The sequence below is a fragment of the Ambystoma mexicanum genome, chromosome 2q (assembly GCF_040938575.1).
Source record: "Ambystoma mexicanum isolate Mex_15411 chromosome 2q, UKY_AmexF1_1, whole genome shotgun sequence".
Taxonomy (NCBI): Eukaryota; Metazoa; Chordata; class Amphibia; order Caudata; family Ambystomatidae; genus Ambystoma; species Ambystoma mexicanum.
The window spans coordinates 1,142,640,175-1,142,663,649 of NC_090924.1; the positions used below are offsets into that span (position 1 = coordinate 1,142,640,175).

The 23,475-nt window shown below is 47.4% G+C and overlaps 1 protein-coding gene across 9 annotated transcripts in view; it reads left to right on the forward strand.

The window, feature by feature from the left end:
• Positions 1-23,475, forward strand: part of ICA1 (islet cell autoantigen 1) — a 1,066,176-nt gene that overhangs the window by 435,464 nt on the left and 607,237 nt on the right. For all 9 annotated transcript variants that reach the window (XM_069648510.1, XM_069648512.1, XM_069648515.1 and 6 more), the window contains one exon: positions 8,616-8,704. In XM_069648510.1, the coding sequence (XP_069504611.1) occupies positions 8,616-8,704 (89 nt within the window). The remainder of the gene's footprint in view (positions 1-8,615; positions 8,705-23,475) is intronic.

A 23,475-nucleotide genomic window follows, 5' to 3' on the forward strand; every position in this document is an offset into this window, starting at 1 on the left:
TTTTCACACACAGAAGAATATTTCTGCGAGTCAGACAAGCCAGATTAGACGGTCCGGTCCAGTCCATCTTCCGAGTCCTGCGCTTCACCATAGAAGAGGCAACAGCACTCCAAACCAGGCCTGCGCCTCCATGGGAGTCATTTGAGCGTTACAGTAATGATGGAAGAAATAATCTTAGTAAGCGGTGCCACATTGAACGTCATTCCTTTCCTGTCCAATTCCAGTGCTTTTATATCCGTTACGTGCCTACATGATACCAAACATAGCAATGTTGCTAATTTACTGGACAGTTGCTGAAGCAGAAGGAGCTCTGAGGCAGCTGCCTGAACAATCTCAACACTGTGTTGACATCCCATAACGATGAATACTTAGGAACTGGGGGCCTACTAATCTTCATGCCCTTGAGTAGTCTCCACACTGCTGGATGTGCTCTTACTGGGGCGCCGCCCACTATGTCCTGACTGGCTGAAATGGTGGACTTGTAGACTCCTACGTTCCTGAATGCCTTAACTTATTCAGGCAATGATGCTAGGAAATTAACTACCTGCACTACAGGGGCAGAGACGGGGTGAACATTTTGCTGATAGCACCATGTTTCCTAGCGTTACCATGCAGACCTATAGCTCCCGATTGTAGATGGGGGGCCGGGGAGCAAGAAACTGCAGCATATTTCACCTGAGCCTGAAACCTTGCAAGCTAGAAGCGAGAGGCTCTGCTCCTCCACTAGTGGGTGAACTGCCCCTGAGTGATCCGTCCGCAGGTCTGCTTGAATCCAAATAGTCTACGAGAAATCTGATTTTCCATTATAACTGGAAAACACGCTTGTGATCTCCAGTCTGGCGTCACTATCACTGCTTCTGCCGCCTCCTCTGCATATCTTTGCTAGAGTTCTCGTTATCATTGTGAAACAAAGCATAATGCTGGGGGTTCCAATCTGCTACTCAGTTCTGCTCCCCTGACAGGTACTCGGCTGTGAAGGAGATCCTCCTCTCCAGGCAATAGTGCCAAAAAACCTTTGCTAACTCCAACATGCTTCATCGGGGCCCCTCTAACTTGTTGATGTACCCAACTGCTGAAATATTGTCCGAATGACAACAACTTTGGACTACAGCTGACCGGCACATTTAGCAATACTTCCATAGACTTTCTTGAAATTAGGATCAGCACCAGTGAAACTGAACTGACCACCTCAATTTACAGGAAGCCGGCCAAAGTCAACTTGGTGCTCCATGCCACCAGCTGCCACAAAAAATCTGTGACCAATAACATTCCCAAAGGAGAATTTATCTGAGCAAAACGGGTTTGCAGCACACAAAGATTTACTGTAAGAAGCTACCCATAGAAAGCCATCGACTCAGCTATTGACATGGCATGCAAGAGAAAACGGTCAACACTACTGACGCCAAGAACAACCACCAAAAGAATTGCGGAGGAAGACAACAAAATCGGATAGATCACCAAGTATAGCAGCGACAGTCATCAGTCCAGATAATCCTAAACAAACATTGGCATTTCCTTGAGATAGATGAAGACATCCGTATATGGTTACCAACAAGACCATCACTAACATTCACCAAGGCCAAGACTCTACAGACAATTTTGAGCCCATCATATATGGCTCCGGTCCTCAGAACATTGGCTATCAAGTTCTAAGCCTGTGGGTTTCTACAAATGCGGGTCCTGCAACATGTGTAGACATGCAAGAAATACTCATTTTCAATGGCACTGACAAACCGGACATTAACCAGTTTATCAATTGCAAATCAAAGTTTGTCATATATGCCATTATTTGTGTCTGTGACCGCAAGTACATTGGCAGCACTAAAAGAGCTAAGAACCAGGATCCGTGAACACCTAGGACTACTGCACTCACAAGAGGCAAGGTACCCACTAGCAATCCACTGGCAGGAACAACACCAGCTCGACAACAAAGGGAACATAAGCTTTGTGGTACTAGAAACTGTACAAGCTGATGCCGGGGTGGAGACAAGGAACTACATCTAAGACGACACAAAGCCAAATTGATTTGTAAATACAGATATGTCACACTTGGCCTCAACAGCGATCACAAGTCTAATGTGTTCTTATGAAAGCAAGTATTTAATACCTTCCTGTGTGTGATCACCATGCTCCCATACCATGTCTGACCGTGACTGTCTCGGACCATCTCTGCCCACCCCGCACATCTCCCCTACCCCCTCATGCATGCCCCCTTGTGACAATGTGCCGGCACGGCTCTGTGCCTAACACAACTTCATAACCCTGCCTTGCGGTCAACCGTCCCAAGAGGCTAACCCTCCTTCCAGTGTCTACCACTACAGCACCAGCCCCAGCCTGATCGCTACTCCCACTCCAGGCACACTTGTGATACCATTCAATAACCGGCCCTTCAGTACATGCACCATGCCAATTCGGTTTGTCAACCGTGATCTGCATGTGGTGTCATATATTCCTCCTCTGACATGTTTACTGGCATCCCATGCACTGACCCTGCCATTGGCACTCTACTTTTCCTGCTAATCAGACATTGTCTAATGCTATCCTTGTAACCTACTAATTTGCCTCTGGCCCAGCACACAACTAGTGTCGTGCACATTGGCTCCTGATGCAATTGCTCCACTAACGGCGCGCTCCCGCATGTACAATAATATGCATTATTACACGTGTGCTTGCCGCACTTGTCCAACCGGACCATTACTGCAATCAATTGCATTGAAATCTTTCGCAAGCCATCTTGGCTCTTATCTGCCTACCACCCCATGACACCTACATGCTGGGGACTACGAGACCACTTGCCATCAGTTTCTGACAGCACTAAATCAGACTGCCCTTCCCCACCCAGGCCCACCGACCTCCTTGCCGTTGACAAGCGCACGGGTTGCAACGCAGCCGACCTCTTATCTGCCACGCGGGGGGCCACTCCACTTACAAGGAGCCTAAACGCACGTCAACCTGTTTACCAGTGTTCCTATGGCTACCGCCAATCGTGTTGCTCCTCCTCCAGCGACCACAACCACCAGAGACTACGACCAATCACAACGCAGCTTACTGTAACCTATCGGAAGTCATGGTTGATTTAACCATGGGCTTCTCCTCGCAGCCGTGTCGGAACACCGAACCACAGAACGCATTGCATGTGTGTACAGGTAAGAATCCCACACAGGCCGTTTCCCTTCTCATTTAGAAGCACGCCAGCTTGCCTGGCTCCGTGGCACCGCTCCTGGAACCTTCGGGTCCTCGAGCTAGCGGCCCTGACCACAGCATCAGTTGCTAATCACCATATCCCTGACACCTCAGACGCTCTACTTGTTCCCCACTATTAGACATCTGACTTCTGCCATCACTCTGTGCCCTGCACTCACCCCCCACTTGGGACTAAATCCACTTGCACCCACTGCTACTTAACCATCACGCTTGCATCTCACTAGCCACCTGGCGCGCCATCCTGGCAGGCTCGCCATTCATGCTGCTCCTTCCTCTATTGGCCATGGCCCCCGCGCCCACACTCAGTGCCTCCCATCTATAAATTGGCTGATCTGCAACTCTGCAGCGATGGCATCCTTAAGAATAACACCCAACAACACCCATGCCAACAAGCACACCCTCACCCCGGAGATGCTCCCCCACCCACGCATGCCGACATCACTGCCCAGTGGACACGCCTTGATCCACCATACCGAACCACAACCAGCAGCCTGCTAATCCCCAGGCCACCCTGCATGTGCCGCCAGCACAGCCACCGGCACTCCCAGCAAGACAGTCAGGCCATCTGGCCGCTGTTCACTAACACCATTGTTCGGGTAACCACTGCACTTACTAACCGAATTAGATTTGGCCTCACAGGAGCTCTTACCCAGTACTGATCAATTCCTGATCCCTCTACCCCCCAGATTGGCTAATAAGCCCGCCGCCCAACCGGAACTGTGATCCACTCACCAGGCGCTACTACTCCTCAACAGGACCACCAACCATTGCACATGGTAAGCACCTGCCATAACCATGAACGAGACATGGCTATTTCAGCTCTTCCCTAATCTAACCTTGTCCACCTTGCCAAATGTCCCCCCCCCTCCCCACGACACCCTGCTCTTCTCTCCTTGGGACTCTCACATGGATTATTACATGTAAAATGTACATGTATATTTTGTTGCTTCCGAACGTCCCTGTCATCACCACCACCACCACACTTCACATACCACCAACTACCTGTGTTTTGTGTGACCTATGATACTGTATGCATTTTTACAATATGGATGACCTCCAAATGATGCGCCGATATGCCTCCACATTGTCACTTCACCCCATCACCCATCACAGCCTTGACAAAGACTACGGTCGAAACGCATGTTGGCTCCCCTTTCACATGCACCTAGCATCTTCTGCTAGGCCCTCGGTTTTACTTGTGTAACTACATTAAAGCCTTCAATGATGACGACAAGTCAGGAGTTGCTCCATTATTTCAACAACCAAGAATCAATTAATCCATGGTTATAACCATCCACCAGCGCCTCTACTCAACAAGGTTTGCCAACCAACCGTCTCCCATCTTGAGCAATATGTGGCATTGTGCTCTCCCTTTCGTGAAAGTTTTCACTGTGAACGAGCCTGCTAGGAGCTCCAAGCAGTTGATGTGCAAGTCTAGCTCTGCTTGGGACCACTTTCTTCCTGTCTGCAGCTATCCACATCTGGCACACCAGCCTAATCTTTCTGTGTCTATTACCAGTTCTGGAACGTTGCTGAATATAGCTAGACTGTTACATGCTTTGATGTTATGCTGCCAACACTGCAACTCTGCTCGGCAGTCCTTGTCTAGAAGGACCTGCTGGTGTTATTACATACCCTCCTGTAGATGCTTGATCTTCAGCCTCTGCAGAGCTGTCTAATGTAGAGGCTCGGAAAGATTGCCTGAATAGAGGATGCTATCATCCCAACTACTCTCGCCAGCACAATATAACCATCTTCCTTTATCGCCCTAATTTTCTGAGTCAGTAACTGTCGCCTTCCTGATGTTTTTGACGAAAGCTAGGAACTCTGTTTGCTGGGCATTAGCACAGATTTCTCTTTGTTCACTAGGAATCAGAGGGAAGTTAGAAACAAGTTTGCCCACTGTACTTGCTCTTGCAGCTGTCGCTTGAACTGCGCCATCAGCAAGATGCCTTCAAGATATGAACTTCCTTATCCACGTCTCTCTTAGCGTGGCTGAAAAAAGGGGCTCAATCTTTTATGGCCCAGGGTGCCGAGGAGAGCCCGAATGGGAGGCTCCTGAATTTCCAGGACTAGCCTCTCCAGGTAAATTTCAAATAAGGACATTACTCTGCTGCCACTGGCATGGTGAGATGTGTCCTTTAGTCCTAGTCTCGCAATTCAGTTGTTCTTCCTGCGAATTATGTCTCTTAGGATATGTGTCACCTCCATCTTGAAATGTCTGTACCGAAAGCACCCGTTCAACTCCCGGAGATTGATGACCAGTCTCATCTTGTCCTTTCGGTGCACAAAAAGCATATTACTGTGAAATCACTGAGCTAGAGTATGCTTTCTCTTATGGAGGCCCCTTCTGCTGCATCTAGAAGCCTGCTTTCTGCTTGCGAAACCCACATTTGATGGGGTGCTTGCATCTGTATGGGATGATCCACAAACTCTAGCTGTAATCCTATCATCGCCTGCAGCACCCATGCGTCGCTTGAACACTCACGCCAGTTTGTTATAAATTGAGCCATATTGCCTCCTATTGGAGAATAGTGCACAACCCCCTGGCTTACCTGCGCCTGCTCCTTGGTGTGTGTAGAAGCCTCTTCTCCGGCGACCTCTGGCGCTTCTGCCTCGTCTTCTCTGGAAATTGAGGCGACGGGTCAACCCACCTCTTTATCGACCGGTCCCTGCAAAAACCCTACTTTGCCAGATTTTCCTTATTGAGGTCTGCGCTTTCTCGAGCGCTGTAAAGGTGCCCACAAATCTGTTCATCTCCTTAGTAAAAGCCTCTCCGAAGAGCAGACCTTGCACTCCTTCCCCTACCTCGTACGAGTATAGGGCGCACAGCTTTTTGTCAATCTTCAGAAGCAATGACCTCCGATGGCAGGGCGCAGTTTGTGTTGCCGAGTATGCAAGCAGGTCACTGTGCCCAGCCAGCTAGCACCTGAGGGTCTACCGATTCCCTTGGCCCTCTCTGTGAGCTCCATGATTTTCACTATGGATCCAGCCAGGTCTAGCACCTTATCCTTGCAGCCCTTCCATGCTCTGTTCATACACTTCCGAACGTTCTTTGATGGTTTGCTCACGTAAGTGAGCATTTTAGGATCTAATTCTAGCATCTGTGCCATTCTACCTGGTAGCTCGGGCTTCAGGCCCTCGACTCTCATGCAAAATCTAACCTCTTTCTCCGGGGGTTTGCGCATCTTCTGCGTCCTATACAGTGTGACTCTCTGGGAGGGTAAACCATCTGTCGACCAAGGGTGTCTGATATCGTGTCAGGCTCAAACATGTCTGACATGTTTTCGGCACTTACCTGCGAGGTATCCACAGTGCTGGATTTTATTATCTGGGTATCGACATCTTTGGTATCGCCCCCTCCTCCCTCGCTGTCCACAACATCATCATCAACTTCATAATCGAATGGAAGGGGGAGGGGAAGAGGTTGGGCATAGCTGACTTGAGGAGGAATGTGTTCTTCATTCTATTAAAGGCGTAAACTGCCACATGGGGAGCTTCCTTTTGACACCCATATTCATGCATGGGGGAGTAGGATAGGCTTGCCTCTTCCAGCCAGGTCTGCTCCCCACTTCATCAACCCCTACTTTGGGGTGTTTAGCAGACTTGGCCTCACTAATACTGGCTGCCTCCTTCACTTTCCCTCGAGCAGCGCTCTATTTCTGTTGTCGCCCAGCAGGTTGTCACAGACCTCTAATCTGTCCTGTAGGGGCTTCGCATCCTAGGACACGACTTGAACGAGAGACTCTCGCAACACCTTTTTAAAACTTAGGTGAGATCTCCATCTTCCTCTGGCATTAGTTCCTTCTCACTCTTCACTCCACCTGCTGCCATCATCATGGCTGCCATTGTCGGCCATGAGTGCTTCTTTAGTATGCACACCATAACTGGTAAATGTACTGTGGAGTCCTTCTGCTGAGCCCCCTTTGTCTATGCATCTGCTTCCTTGAGCTCTTAATAGCTCTTATTGTGCCGTGTGCGTTGCAATGTTGAATTAGGGACGCTCGCTGTGATCCGCCGAACTTGCTGTATCCTGCTGCACTGTATAAGCGAGAATGCACTCGACAACTGAAGCCGATCACGACCCGCTCTGCATAATCTGTTGGCACCCTGGCACTTTTCCTCTAATGGCGCGTGTCCTACGATGTGTGCCTGCTGTGCGACTGATCGGAGCCACTCCAACCGTAGCTTAAAGAGTATTGTCGCCCCCTTGTGGGCAAGTCCGCTCACAGGCTCCGCTCCCTCTCCCTAAGGCGTTTGCATGTGCCTTAATCACACCAAAAGGCTGGAAAGCCAAGCAAACCAAAACAGACCTCCCTGCAAAACCTGTAAGCATCTGAACGGCACGAGACATTACTATAAGCAAAAAAGTGTCACTGCTCATTAAATACCATATTACGTGTGCAATCACCCTATCCCTGCATGGCTCAATGTCCATTTTAATACTTTACAAACACAATTATACGAGCTATGGAAAAACACAATCTGCTTGAAGAACAACCAAAAGAAGAGTAATGGACCTAGGCAGGAAGTGACATAAGCAGAAAGAGTGGTCCTGATTGGTCAAAGTTACAAACTCATAATCTACTGGAAAAGAAAAGATTTATGGGATCGGGTTTAGTTCCTTTCTTCCATCAGTGTTCTATGTGTGTTTTACAGTCTAAAAAAAACGTCGGTTTTGAAAGCTGCTCGAGAGTGTCAAAGAAGTGAAGCCATAATGCGTGCCTCCATGTTTTTAATAGATTCAAGACTTCCTGAGCTGTAAACCTGGGTAATCTTAATTCTCAGACCCACCTTTCAACTAAGACTCCATTCCTCAGCTGCCACTCAGCCTTCTTCAATAGATCTCCTTCAATCAGCACAGTATCTCAGTCGTGGCTCGGAACGTACAAATAACATCTTACACACAGGACTCTAGATAAGAAATGTAAAAGTTTAGAAAGCTGCTGGCGGGTGGCAAATGAAGTGAAGCATAATGCTTGCCTCCATGTGTTTGCAAAATACGAATGATCTGGCAACAATGTAGGTTGTTTGGACATTCCTTGCTTTTCATTCTATGGCCAGACAATGAACGCAGGCATAAGCAATGAGGTTTGTCTTTATTATTCCTGGGATTAAAAAGAGCATGAAGCATGAATGTATTTTTTGTGGTTTTATTTATTTATTTCTTTTACAAATTTCCTTTTGTGAAAATAGCTCAGATCCTGGTCTTGTGCACAGAGCTATTCATGGTATCTGATTTATAATGAAGGTTTCTGTATCGGAGGAATATTGTTACAAACAAACTTTTCCTCATGTTTATTGGTATGTGGCTCCTGAACACTTTCTCAGTCAATGTATTTAATCAAGTGGTAATTTTATTATTTGTACTCTAATTTTACCTTTCCTTGTGCTTTTAATGTTTTCTGAAGACATTACAAGATCCTGTAAATAAATTAGCTGAGCAGTCAGACAACCACAAGCAAAGTCCAGATGAAAAGCCCTTCAAAGATGATGATGAGTAAGTCTTCCTTTTTGTATAACCTTGTACAGTATTTCAAATTCTGGGACCAGTATTTTTTAGAAAACCATGGCCTGAAATGTCTAAAAGGGGTTTAGTTTGCTTACATATTTCTCTTTCCTCCTGGCTCTCCCTCCTTCCCAACTGGTTGGGAACGCCTGCATCTGTGGGCGGGCTGGAAAAGCTGGCTGCAAAAGATAGCTGTAACTTTAAGGACTTTGAAGGGGTAGGTCCTACGTCACAAGTGCGTCCCTCTGCACGCCGGGCCTACACCTTACCCCTACATCACCAACGTTCCACACCCAGTTCTTTCTTTCCGCCTACTGGGTGGGTTGGAATTTTTGCTGCACTGTAACTCCCTCCTTTTTGCTGTCCATCCCTTTTTCTTAGTGATAGGGTTATTTTTTCAATTTGTGGTGCCTCCCTCTACGCATGCCGTATGCAACAGGATTCAAGCAGTGCATCCATTGCCGTAAGCATTGATCTGCGGTCGATCCCCATCATGCCTGCGTCCGCTGTTTGGGTATACATCACCCGCTGAGTTACCTGTGTCTTTTGCTGTGGGATTCACCCGAGGTCTCTGCAGACTTGTCTTCTCTCCATGTCACGGCTGGGACCGGTACTGAAAACGACTGAAGGCTTCAGTCGGAACAGGAGGCAGGCTGACATCGGTAAGATGGGGCGGACTGTACCTTCAGATAAGGTACTAGTTTCGGCACCGGGCGTTGGTAACCAAGGGAAGACTGTCTCCTCAGTTCCGTGGTCTTCACAGGACCGTTCAGGGGGAAACGCCCAGCCTATTCATCTGAAAGTACCTCTGGGTGGGAAAGCACTAGTACCTCCAGGTGGGAAAGGGTCTGAGAAGACCGACCCGGTACCCAAAAAGTTATTAACACCAGACAAAATAGCGATGGTAGCGAGAAAACCCTCTATTTCCTCAGTAAGCCGAACAGGCAAGGGTTCATGCAGAGGCCCGCACCTCCGGAGTTGATTCGGTCCATTCCGATTCCCTCGTACCGGATGAAGCCAAGTCAGCTTCCGGATGTAAAACTTCTGGTACTTCGGTACCGAAAGAAAATGTTTTACCCTCTACTACCACAGTGAGCTTTCAAGCACCTTGGTACCGAGGAAATCGCATAAGTCCTCTCACAAGAGGCATAAGCACTCTCAATCGAGATCTAGTCCAGTAGCAAATTCTTCAAAAAAGCACAAAAGCATGAAATCTCCTGTGGCACCTGTCTCTGAGTACCGGTGAGTCCGAAGGATAATTCTACTGTAATTTCTGACTTGAAAGACTTTGATGCTTCAAAACATTTTTACGGTTCCACTGGAACAATTATTCAGCACTCGTGGGAGACTTCAGTCACCTCACATTTTGCCACCATTTTTTCCTCAGTCTGAGGACAATTTGGATCAACCGACACAGGTACCAGCACAACCTGGACCACAGCTCTTTCTAACCAATATCCAGGTGCCTAGACCTGTGGTTTTTAATATCTATAATCCTAACCAACCTCCTAACACAGCTGACTCTTCAACTTCTATCAGACTAGAAGATCCTCAACCTAGCCCATCCCAAATGGCGAACAACATCACCAATACTGTGCTGGAAACAATGCTTTCTGAGCCCTTCCTTAGAAGTTCTGGCTCAACTCATCAAAGACAAAATGTCCCTTATTTTACCTCAGGGATTGGTACCGATCGATCCTATTCCTGAGTCAATCACGTTATCCCTGGACAGCAAGGACTCTGCTCCTCCACCTAAAAAACTGAACATTTTGAAGGACTCTGCCTCAGATTCAGATGACACCACTCAATCACCATCTAAGGTGTTTCATGAGGCACTAGAAATCCTCCCCAAGGATAAACCTGAAACGGCTGGTGTTTTTGGGGAAACTGCCATCTCATCAGTCAAAAGTTCCACTTCCCATGGAATTGGCTGTTCTAAAACACGCTCTAGCTTGCTGGTGAAAACCTCATTAAGATCCGCACATCTTCAAGGCCCTCGATGACAAACACAAGTTGCCTAAGGATGAACCCTTCATACTCATGGGCAATCTTCCGGCTCAATCTGTGGTAGTCTCAGCTGCCCTTGGCACAAAGGGTAGAGGCCCTTCTCTCCAGCTTCAGTTCTGGATACAAATGCAATAACAAGGAGACTTGAGTCAAGAAGTCTTCTACTAACTCTACATTACAACTTAGGCAGGTTAACACTGCTACAGTTTGGGAAGGATTTAATATCCTCGATTGGGAGACTCTTGAATGCTTTGTCAACATGCTCCCTCAAGAGGCCACGGACGGTTTTCCTTCTGGATTGCACAGGGTTGAGAGGCTGCTATCCAGAAGCTTCAAGTGGTTAAAGACATCAGTGACACAACAGCAAGAGCAGTCACTAGTGCAGTCTGAATTCGTCGGCATGCATATTTGTTAGCTTCTTCCCTTCACCAAGATATCCAGGAGAAAATGCTTGACTTTCCATTTGATGACAAAACACAGTTCGATCCATCCACAGATGAGGTCCTTGAGAAATGTAAGGCCAGGGACACGGCCGCTAAAACCCTTAGCTCAATTTCAGTGATACAGCCATATCACCAAAACCTTAAATCAGTCAAACCAGGTCCTCGAGTAAACCGTGGTTCTGCCACTTCTGCTAAGTCTTATTACTCTTCTAAAAAGAGAAAATATAGACCCAAGTCTAAGTTGGGACCTTCCCCTTCCTCTCTCTGCTCAAGAGCAAAAGAAGTCTATTGGACTTCCTTCCGGGCATGTACATACCTTCTGCTCCTACTATCAAGGAGCATTCATCCCTGGTAGCAGGAAGTCTTTCCAACTGTATTCCCTTTTGGAAAACCATTACTCAAAAGGAATGGGTTCTGAATATTATTCAGCATGAATACCGCCTTGCCCCTCTGGCTATTCCACCTTCCTCTCCTCCAAAGCTCAAAAAACATCCCTGGAGATCCTGGAAGAGATCCAAAAACTCCTTTTCTTAGGAGCGATAGAGTTGGTTCCTAAAGAAGTAGGCCAGGGATTTTACTATTGTTAATTTCTGATCCCAAAGAAATAAGGCGGGGTCCGTCCAATTCTGAACCTTTCAGACCTCAACCAATTTCTGTCAATCGAAACCTTCCACATGGTGGCCGTTCTTCTGATTCTGGCTTCCCTTCATCCAAACAATTGGATGGCATCTGTAGATCTACAAGATGCTTATTTTCACATCCCCACCTACAAAGATCACCCGCCGTCTGTTCCTGAAATTCACAATAGGAAGGTCTCATTACCAGTTGACATGTCTTCCCTTCGGTCTAAATTCTGCTCCCAGGGTTTTCGAAAAAGTTCTGGGGTCGGTGATAGCCTACCTTTGGTTAAGGACAGTCCCATCCATACCCTTACATAGACGACTTGCTTTTCAAGGCCCTGTCTCCAGAGGAATTACTTCAGAAGATGCAATTAACATGCCACACTCTTTTCCACCTGCGATTTTCCATAAATGTAACAAAATCCCAGCTCAATCCTTCGCAAAGGATCCAATTCCTAGGAACGCTACTCTACACAGGGCCTTTCCACTCCGAAAGGGTGGAAGCTATTCAACAAACCACTGTAAATTTCAATACCCACCAGATTCTGACAGCTTGTTTGTTTCAAAGGCTCTTGGGGCCTTATGGCCTCTTGCATAAACCTAGTTTCCTTTGCAAGGCTCCAAATGAGAACGTTCCAGTGGCATCTTGCTCGCAACTGGAACCAGCTCTTGGATTCCCAGGAAATTCAAATTCCCAACAAGTTAAGGACTCACTACACTGGTGGAACTCCCCAGAGAACCTGTTAATTGGGTTTCCTTTTCAACCTCCTACTCAACAAATGGTCATAACAGTCTTTGGTCCTCTCAGGAAAAGGACCACATAAATGTCCTGGAACTAAGAGCCATATTTTTCGCTCTGAAATCATTTTTCTTTCCCTCACTTCAAGGAAATGTGGCGAGAATTCTAATGGGCAATACCACTACAATGTTCTAGCAGGGGGTACTCGTTCCCTTCCCCTGTCCTGTGTCTCCTAGCAGAGAAGATTTGGTATTGGGCCATTCATTGAGAAGCACATTTTCTTGTTGGCGTCCCATCTAAAGGGAAAGAAGAACGCCCTAGCAGACAAGCTAAGCAGGTTACAGTCTGCTCTGCACAAGTGGCAGATGTTGGGGAGAATTCTCATAAATGGCTGATTTCCCTTACCTAATGAGTCCCTCAGCAGCTTTGCTGTATTTCTAGGATTTATTTTTCTCACCTGGTAAGAGTGAGCCTTTTTCCCACTCTTACATGTATTTTTCTGCGTTTTCACTTTTTGTGTGATCTTGTGTGCTGGAGCCTCACCTACTCCATGGCCTCATATTTTCATGTGTGTTACAGAGCACCTTCAGTGCAGTGACACAGGGTTGTTTTTGAGACTTCCCACCAACTACATTTTCTGGGGCTGACTACTGTCCCCCAGAAAAGGGTAAAGTTGCTATTAACTTTACTTTAGTCACTTGAAACCACAGACCCAGTACACCCCATCTTACATGGAGGATTGGGAAGGGTGAATTCTTATCCCTTTTCGTCTGTGTTTCTTAAGCATTGTTTCGCTGGTGGCAGTGGTATCTACCCTAACTTTTCTACTGCGTTATTTTATATAACCATGGTAGTGTTTTAGGCTATTATATTAGCCTCAAACATAAACCCGCTTGACCAAATAAGTTTTATTTTTGCTCCAGCTGGGTTTATTCGCCATTTCTTTTTGTTAAAGTCTTTCTCGTGTTTTTCTTTGCGTGCCAAACCGGGGATGATTCCTTTGTTCGCTGTCTTTTCGCGGGCTTCTGCACAGAAGCCCTCCTTAAGGCGCCTGAAAGTCTGGGTAAGCAGGATGTGAGGGAGTGATCTTCGGACCCCTGCCATGGGTTCCCTTGGTAACCCAGGTCGCACTCCTGTTTGATTGGCTGAGGGGACTGTCCTTCCCAGGACAGCCACCCTGCTGTGTGATTGACAGCCAGGCTGTATGAATGGGGGAAAACTCCATAAAAAGCAGGTCTCTGGGACTGGAAAGGCAGAGTCGCACACTGGAACGAAAGAACCAACGAGGACAGAAGAGGACCCCTACACCGACTGAACCGTCCGGTGAAGCCCTGCTGCAGGTCCGAATCTTCAGAATCCGACGACAGAGAAGATCCTCGAGGAAACGTCTTCCCTTGAGCTGGTGGGACCAACCAGTTTGCCCAAACTGCAAGCCAGGACCCCTCCTCTGGTCGAATTTGCTGGACGGAGCTACAGTGGGACGGACAGTCGGGAAGGTCGGACCCTGCTTGGGTTTTAAGGAGCGCACCTTTTTATTTGTTGCTTTGCTCTGCTGCTGGTTTCTTCCCTGGGTAGTGCAGGACCCTCCAGTCTTCCTACTTCTTGTCAGTCCAGCAGTCGCTTCAGGAACCGTGATCCTGCAGGAACTACCAGGAACGTTCCGCCTCAGCTACAGCTTCCTCTCCATTGTAAGGTACTGCGCAAATCTGGTTGCTCGTTTCTTTCAACCGCGGTGAAAGGGTTTGAAATCTTTCTCCAAACCGAGCGCTTGTCCTTCTCTTCTCTTTAAACTAACTTTTGTATCAACCAACCTCGTCCAGAAACTGTGCCACGAACTTTACCGCGAAGTACCCTGAGCTGTGTGATCTTGAGCAAAAGACTTTTGACCCATTGACTTTGGCCCTAAGCCTTTTCTACCTGATTCTATCTCTGTTGTTCCTCTTGTCTGGAATTTAAGAGAAGTGATGTGGTGTATTAAGAGTGTGATTTTTAGACTGCTTATAATAGTGTACTGTTAAACAACTGAAGAGTGAAATAAATGTATATCCTTTTACTTAAAAAACTTGAGTCGGTGTTTGCCTGAATCATAGTAATTGCTGTCCTTTGTATAACTATCCTGATACTGCTCACTTACTCTTGAGATAAGTCTGGCTGCTCAGCCATCACTACCACTTTAACTGTGTAGTACAGGCTTGTATCAAAGATGAATTTGTACTGTCACTTGTAGTCTTAATTGTGTGTGGTGTTCCCAAAGGGTACTGCATATAATTCTGCCTAACGGCAGCTGAAACTGTCATTAGCAAACATATTTCATAAGTGGGGCCATCCATCAGTAGACCTCTTTGCCAACCAGCACAACTCTCTCTGTCCTCAGTTTGCATCAAGGCAAGGTCAGGGTCTTGAATCCCTAGAAGATGCTCTACATCTGGATTGGTCGAACCTAACACTTTATGCGTCCCCCCCCCTCCCATTAATACACAAACTATTACTCAAATTCAAAATGTCACAGAATCTGACCATGATTCTAATAGCCCTGTTCTGGCCTTGCAGACCTTCTGGAGTTAGCGGGGGCTTCCCAATTAGATCTTCCATCATAAAGAGATCCTTTGACAACAGAAATGGCAGGTCCTTCACCCCTCCCTAAATTACTGAACTGGAAGGCTTGATTCCTGAAAAACAAGCCTTTTCCCACTTACGTTTGTCAGAGCAAAATATAACCATCTTGTCCGCTTCTAGAAAATCTTCTACGAAGAAACAATATTGTAGCAATAACAATATTGTAGCAATAACAATATCTAGCGTCCACTGGTGTCAAAGTAGACACGTGCAAACACTACTGATCAGCTATTGGCGCTTACCTGAATAGAGAACATAAGTCTTTCTCTCTTTCCAATGAAGCCATTAAAAGCCACATCGAGGCCTTCTACGCTTAGATTACCCCTTTTTGTGAACCTCCACCTCAGTGGGATCTCAACGTGATCTTATCAGCCCTAATGCAAAAACCATTCGAGCCTATGGCCTCATGTGACTTAGAATTTCTTACTTGGAAAACAGCATTCTTAGTAGCCATTACTTTGGCTAGAAGGATTGGAGAGCACCAGGATCTACCCTCAAAGGAACCATATATAGTGTTCCATAAGGACCAAGTTGTCCTACGTACCGTCCCCTCCTTTCTACCTAAGGTGGTTTCCGACATTCATTTAAACCAGTAAATATGTCGTCCTGTTTTTTTTTCGTAGACTGCATGCTTCTGCAGCCGAAGAAACATTACATAACCTACATGTTGTAAGGACTTTAAAATGTTATCTAGAAAGGACCAAACCGTTTAGAAAAGCAGACAAGCTGTTCATTACTTATGGGGTGTCCTTCTCCTGCCGATAAGGCAGCTAAAGCTTCCATCACTAGATGGGTTGTCTCCTGTATCTCCAAGGCTTACGACATAAAAGGGCTCACGACTCAGCAGAGAAATCGGGCTCATTTCATTAGAACCAAGACAGCAGATGTAGCCTTTACCAGGCATGTTCCATTGTAGACATCTGTAAAGCGGCTACCTGGGCTACCCCGCTTGCCTTTTGCAAGCAGTATATTATGGATTGATCTTCTAGAAATTATGCAAAATTCGACCAAGAGGTGCTCTGCAACTTGTTTGCCTGAATTCCAAACATGCTGTCTCCTCCACACTTTTTAGTCTGGTCCCAACCAGTTACCTTCATGATGATTCAGGTTCTTTTAGTCCAGTCTCTCCCTCCTTCACAACACCCACCCAGCCATCCCCTACAGTAAGCATATACTTAAATTCTCCCGCCATCGGCGGAACCACAGTAACTGGGTGCGGAACGTTGGTGACGTAGGGGTAAGGTCAGGGCCTGGTGCACGTCGGGAAGCACGCGTGATGTAGGCCCTACCCCTTCAAAATTCTTAAAGATACGGCTATCTTTTGCAGCAAGCTTTTCCGGCCCGCTGGCAGATGCCGGCGTTCCCAACCAGTTATGAAGGAGGGAGAGCCTGGCCTAAGAGAACCTGAATCACCATAAATGTAATTTCTCATATTTTTCATTCCTTCTGATCTCTGTAATTGGGAATGTGGCTGCAGTACACATAATGCACGTGTTTTGCATGTTTTGGAGCCTGCTTTTGCCTACTCAAATGGGTAAAGAGGTGCCTTCACCTAATGAGGCTTGGTCAACTGTATGCTTCTGTGTGTAAGGATGCAGAGGTATCCACTCTTTACAAGCCCTGCTCTGCAGTATCCTATTCTTATGGACCTGTCCCGGTGACGACAACTCAAACGCCAAAGTCAGAGCTCCACCCACATAGGAGCCCTATTTACAGTTTTTACGCCTTAGGCAGAATTGTTCTGTTGGTACGACACTGGTTCCCCAAAGACAAACCTTAAATGGTCTCTAAGGGCACCCATATCCTGCACTTAATAAATAAGCCATGGTTACCAATTTTTGCAACATGTCGTTTTCTTTTCCATGGTAGCAATAACCTGTGTTGCCTCTTCTACTTGCTTGGCCAGGATAAGTGGATCCATCATGGCACACAGGAAGGGCAATCAGAATGCTTACAGAAGGGTTTCAAATGCTTAACATGCATTTCTTTATTCATGGTTGTAGATCACGTTTAGGTTGTTCTTCATTAACTGCCCAGAGAAGCAATTAACTTTTTGACAGATTTTAAGCCTTTACACCATAGGTTATTACCTCCCCTATACCCTTGGTTGCCAATCCACAGCTTCACAATTGTGAGTATGATTGTATGTTTTACTGTGCACACAATGGCTACACACACTTTAATTGTTTAAGTGTAGTATGAATATTTTAGCGTGAATAGAAGAGTAGGATGCAGGGTGTCTACTCCACTTCTTTAATGCTAGGAACTGTATATTGTTTAACTATTGTATTTTTATTAATGTTTTTTTATCTTTTCAAGAGCATAAATAAACATGAATTCTAAACAAGATTGAGAGCATTATTAATGTGTTTCTATTTGAGTATAAAGGGCACTATACTACAAGTGCAAACACATGTTGATTTAAAAATGCAACTGTGTAGGGAAGGTATTGGTAGCATCACAAGTCTTTTCTTTTTTTTTTTCTTTTTGTAATTCTTTTTCTTTGCATTTTTTCATTAACACAACGGCACATTGTGTGCTAACATTAAACCAAGACGTCTACCCCCATAGAGAGTGAACTTCTAACCCCAACAAAGCCAAACATATATCAGTCAATCGAGGTGTAGCCGTTAGTCCCAGTACATTCGATAGTCCAGCCAGATTTTACAATGTCCCTTCAAACATGCTCTCCCCTCACAGAGCCATCATCTTCAGAGTTTCTCCTGATTGTGGATAAGGTGTCCTGTGGTGATTGTGACTGAACACGTAAATAATGTATATATGGTCCCCATATGTCTCTAGGCCTGTCCTGAGGTGTACTAGTCTTCCATATTTTACTTCCGTGTTGTTGCAGTACAGGATGTCTGCGTGCCACTGATGCAGTCCCGGGGATCGAGACCCTCCCCAGTTTGCTGCCACCCACCTCTTTGCAAGGAGTAGCAATAACCCAGCCAGCCACCTTATACCCCTGGGGATGTCCATTGTAACCCCGAAGTGCAGTTATTGGGTCCAGATGAAGCCTTTCCCCCAGTGTTCTGAAGACCCCTCCCAGAAGGACAGGAACAAAGGACATCCCCACGCCATATGAAGGAAATCGGCTGCTACGTCTCCTCACCTCACACAATTCTCCAAGACCTCTGGGTAAAGTGTGTAGAGCTGCAGGTGTGTGATAGAACTGATGCAGGTATTTAAAATGAATCAATTTGTATCTAGGTGTTTATTGCCACCCTCCACATTTCCCTGCAGCAATATCCCCATATTTCATCTGATAACTTGCATCCCACTGTGATTTCCCATCTTTCACGGGGGTGGGTAAATGTTCGCAATTTATTCGTAAGGCATAATCTGTACATGGCAGAGACCACCTTGCTATTCAGACCACCCTGAAGCATCTTGTCTAGTATAGGAGCCACTTTCGGTTCCCCGGAGAAGGTTGATAACCTCTGTTTCAAGGAGTTTCTCAATCTAAAGTATAGAAACACGTCTAGAGATGTGAGTTCTGCTCTGCTCCTCAGCCCTTCTAGTGTTATAAACGTACTGTTCGGAAAGAAAAACCAAAGGCATGTCACTTTCATCCGTTTCCTGACGGTGACATAGCTTCTTTCACTGGTTAGGGGGATTACCGGTATGTATGTAACCGTCAGGGTCGGGGAGTAGATGACCTTGCCCTTGGATTTATGCTCAGTTCGGGTCCGTGCTTTGCAGGTCAGATCCACCATGTTATTTACCTGGTTAATTCTGTCAGGTGCTATCAGGATCACTGATCTCAGAAGGAACGTCGACACCAATTCCTTCTCCACTTCCACATGCCTCCTATCCACATGTCCCCTTACCAATACAGAAGAAACACTGATAGGGCCACCTCGTAATATGTTTGAAAATCCGGAAGTGCCAAGCCTCCCTCGCCCAGTGGTGCAGTGATTTTGTCCCAAGAGATCCTAGGTTGTTTCCCTGCCCAGATGAACCGTAGAATCACCAACCTTAAATCCCAGAAATACGGGGGGCGCTGTTGTGCACCAACAAAGATGGCCGCCTAGACCGAGAGCTCCGTAACCCAATAAATCTGTTATAAAACATCCTGCGGAGGTAGTGTGATTAATGCGATAAGAAGGGAGACATAAGTGGTCACCATAGTCTTGGGCACATGTGGAGCGACTGGGGAAGGAAACTGCAGGTTCCTGGCCACAACTACAGCTCCACTCCCCTGAGTCTGAATCGAAGCGGCAAAGGCATCCGTCAACAGTGGAACGGCCTGCGCGCCAAAATATAGCAGCCCTTTGGAAGCCCGTCAAACATCGCTGCTGTTAGACAGAAACCTGTGCAGTTCCCTCTGGGACCACTGCAAAAGATTTAAGACAACAGGTGTTTGTCAGTAAACCCACTTGGTAGCAGTCTGTACCACACAGATTCACTTGGTAGCTGTGGCTGAGCAGTCATACTTCCCTCAAGAAGAGTTAGGCAGTATACAGAGTATTCACAATAGGTCAAAAGAACACAGTAGAACAAGTAGACACTGACCAGAGCTTGGTGTAAAAGAGATATAATTATTTATTTAGAACCACATCTAGAAAAACACACAGGCACTAATAGTAAGCAATTCAAAAACACGGTCACTAAAAGATATACACTCCGTTAGAGGAATATTAGACAAGTCTTAAGTAAAGCCCCACTTATTTTCATACAGCGGTGAGCGCTTAACGTAGATGGCACTCTAATAATTCGTTTAAAAAGGGAGAGAAAAGCAGAGAATAAATCGAAACAGATCCCAACACTTTTTCCAGAACACAACAAGGGAGGAAGGCAAAATAACACCGTGAATTTAGAGTCAGTAGGCCGGATCCACTTTAAGAGGATCAAACGAATGGTGTCCAAGGTCACACAGTTGCAGTGCACAAAAGTATTGAAAAGGTTCAAAAAGCGTTGGACCAAAGAAAGGGATCAGTTAGGAGGTCAAGGCGGCCAGCCCAGTCCAGAAGGTTAAGGGGTTATTACCTTGTAGCAATCTTTAGAAAGGGAGGCCTGGCGGACACGGTACCTTAAAGTGGTGAAGACCCCAGCGGGGGTAGTTGTTCCTGGCAGCGGATGCAAGTCGGTGCTTCGTCCGGGGGAAGAGAGGATCTCGTCGAGGAGGAAGACAGGAGTCCGTTGCACTGCCAGGGAAGAAACCAACCGCGGAGTTCTCGGGTAAAAGGAGCGGTCCTTTTGTTCGCGGTCCAGTGGTATGTGGCTATCCGGTTGCCGGGGTGCTTGGCTCGGGCAATTCGACCACAAGCCGGTCTGGGGTGCGAAGAGAAGAAGGTAAACTGGTTGTGCCCATCAGTCAGGGGAAGAAGCCTCTCCAGCTGGGAGATCTTCTCTGTCGTTGGGAAGTGGCAAGTCGGTTCCGCAGGGCTCCACCGGTGGTGTCGTCGTGGTAGGTCGGCTCAGCTTCTCCCTCGTCGGATTCTCAGGTCCTGTGGCGACTTCTGAAGTTCCAGTCCCCAAAGCCCTGCTTTTATGCAGCACACCCCCATTCACTCAGCCTAGCCGTCAATCAAACATGCTAAGTGGTGAGCCGGCCAAGTCACACTCTTGGCCCAAGAGTGCGACTTGAGTTACCAAGGTAACTCAGTCTTGGGTGCCTAAACCCCCTCCCACATCCCCTGTGGTACCCAGGCAGAGTGGCACCACTTTTGGAGGCTTCTGTGGAGAAGCCCGCCAAAAAGTGGAACAAAGGGCTCGACCTGGGTTGGAGTCACAGAAGAGAACACAAACGCCATTTTAGAATAGTGTCTTGGCAAAAAATACCAACTGGCGAATTATTATTAAATAAATAAACCGGCGGTATGTTCAAGGCTATGAGAATTAAATAATTAAAGTTGGTTGCCTCGAACAATGGGAAAATCCCATAGGGATATATTCGCGGTCGAATATAAAAAGTAGTATCCACTGCCACCAGCCAAAACTCGATTAGGGGGGGACGGAGACGTGCCCCCTCGACTAACAGACCCCAGGGCAATCGAATTGCACCGACCAGTACGTCCACAATATGATGGTTTGTACCGGTTTCTGTTAATAATTTGGGACTAGTAAAGCCAATGGTGACTTTACATGCCCTGGGAGACAGTAGTCAGTCCCAGGGTATGGAGTCTATGGTGGGGGTGTCACTATGACACCCCTGTGTTACTGCACGGAAGGTGCTGTGTAACACACATAGTAAAAACACATGAGGCCCTATGGAGTAAAGGACCCCATAAAACACATTAACAGTCAAAGGAACACCATAAATCATGTCCAAGAGTGGGAGAAAGAGTCTCACTCTTGGCAGGAGAAAAAAACAAACTCCAGAAATCCAGTAAAGCTGCTGGGGGACTCACTAGGTTAGGAAATTCAGCCTAAAGAGAGAATTCTCCCCAACAGCTGCTTACCCGATCGAGCGCCGCACAGGCTGCAACCCAGAGACTGGCTCCAGTGCACGGGTACAGCCGGAACGGGATAAGTAAGCCAGCAACACCCCGCTATACGCAGCTAACCCTGGCCATAAGGTGGAGGAGAATGGCATCCTGCTGGGCAACAGTGACAGTAGTGGCGAGCCTTTTGAAAACAATCGCGGCACCCAGCTGCCTGTGCCAAAGCCGGTGCAGGGGGATCAATCATCCAGCTCCTGGGCGCCTCATACGCCGGACCCCGTCCACACACCAGGAGACCGGCCGAAGACGGAACACGCAGCCCAGCTGGCTCGGTGGAGCTGCGGGATGAGCGGAGGCCCCGGCGCACACTCCCGAGCAGAAGTACCGGCACAGTGTGAAGACAGTATGAGTGGCACCTGGGATGGCCCGGCGGCGGAAGGTACATGCTCATCGACGCCTGTGCGGAGAGAGCCTGGGGTGGATAGGTCACCGGTAGCTGGCTGACCCCCAGCCCGGACTGACACTGGAGGCCTGCTGGAGTGTTGGCCGGGGGCGCTGGTGCTGGCCTGCCCTCCCCTCACCCTCATTACAACAACGGGAGTCTGCCTCACACGAGCAACAGGTGGCAGGTCACCGGCGAGAGGGTGCGCCAGCGCTGGGCACCCAGCATACTAAAAGGAACAGTGATAAACTATGTATGCAACTCGGCCCTTTCCAGATTCACCGGTCCTATAATAAACATTACAAATAACGCCTCCACCCCCGCACGTGCGGAATAATCTGCCCCGCCACACAGACCATGACAAGAGGACACAATGGCACCAAGAAGGGCCCGATGGATGCCTATACCAACGCGGCTAACGGGGAGGACTCCCAGGAGGCCATCCACTCTGCCCAAACACCAAGCCAATCCGACACAAACATGGACCCGTATATGACCACGCTCCAAGCATGTTTCACAGCGGTTAACTCCAAACTAGATGATATTGGAAACCTTGCCTCCATAAGGTCAGACATCCGTAAAGTAAACACCCGAGCCTCGGAGGCTGAAGACTGGGTAAGCACTCTAGAAGATACGTCATCCACGCATAGCAAAGCAATAGATGAGATCCAGAAGAACCTAAAAGCTGTACGAGACAAATGCGATGATCTTGCATCTAGATCGCGGCGCAATAATATCAGGGTGGTGGGCCTGGCGGAATGAACTCTGAATGTACTGATGGAGTCGTTCATAGAGGAATTCCTCCGGTCACTGTTTCCAGAAGCACAGTTCTCACCAGTTTCTTGTGGAGCGAGCGCACAGATCACTAGCCCCACCACCCAAACTAGGTGCCCCTCAACACACCATAATCGACCGCCTGCTAAATTATCGAGACAGGGACCAGATACTTCGGCTGTCGCATGAAAAAGGAGCCCTGTCTTATGACTCCAACCGGATTCATATATACCCAGATTTCTCCAGCGGGCTTGAAGCCGCCAGGCGCACATATGACCATGTTAAGAAACTACTAAGGGAGAAGATGATGCGTACGCTATGCTGTTCCCAGCAAAACTTCAACTACAACACTCAGGCAGGGCCCACGTCTTCCAAACACCTGAAGAAGCCTTGTCCTACATCGAACAAAAAATCTTAAATCCCAAACACCGGATGACGGTCTGAGAGCCAGTGCATGTGAAACACCACCCAAAATGCAAGGGAATCCACTAAACAAATGCTTAAGGGTGTCACACCCACTCCACTTCAACTTGAGGTTACGGCTCCCACGACCGCCACGTTCTAAAGTTGCCCGATATGGCCACACAAAGCAACCCACTGTTGCAGACTGTTAAGTTGTTCCTAGGGGTACACCGTCCAGTTGGAGGGATGGTGAGGGAGGGTTGGGAGGAGGGTGGGGTACGGCTGAACAAAGTGATGAAAACTGATGGCGGATCAAAGAACGACACATAT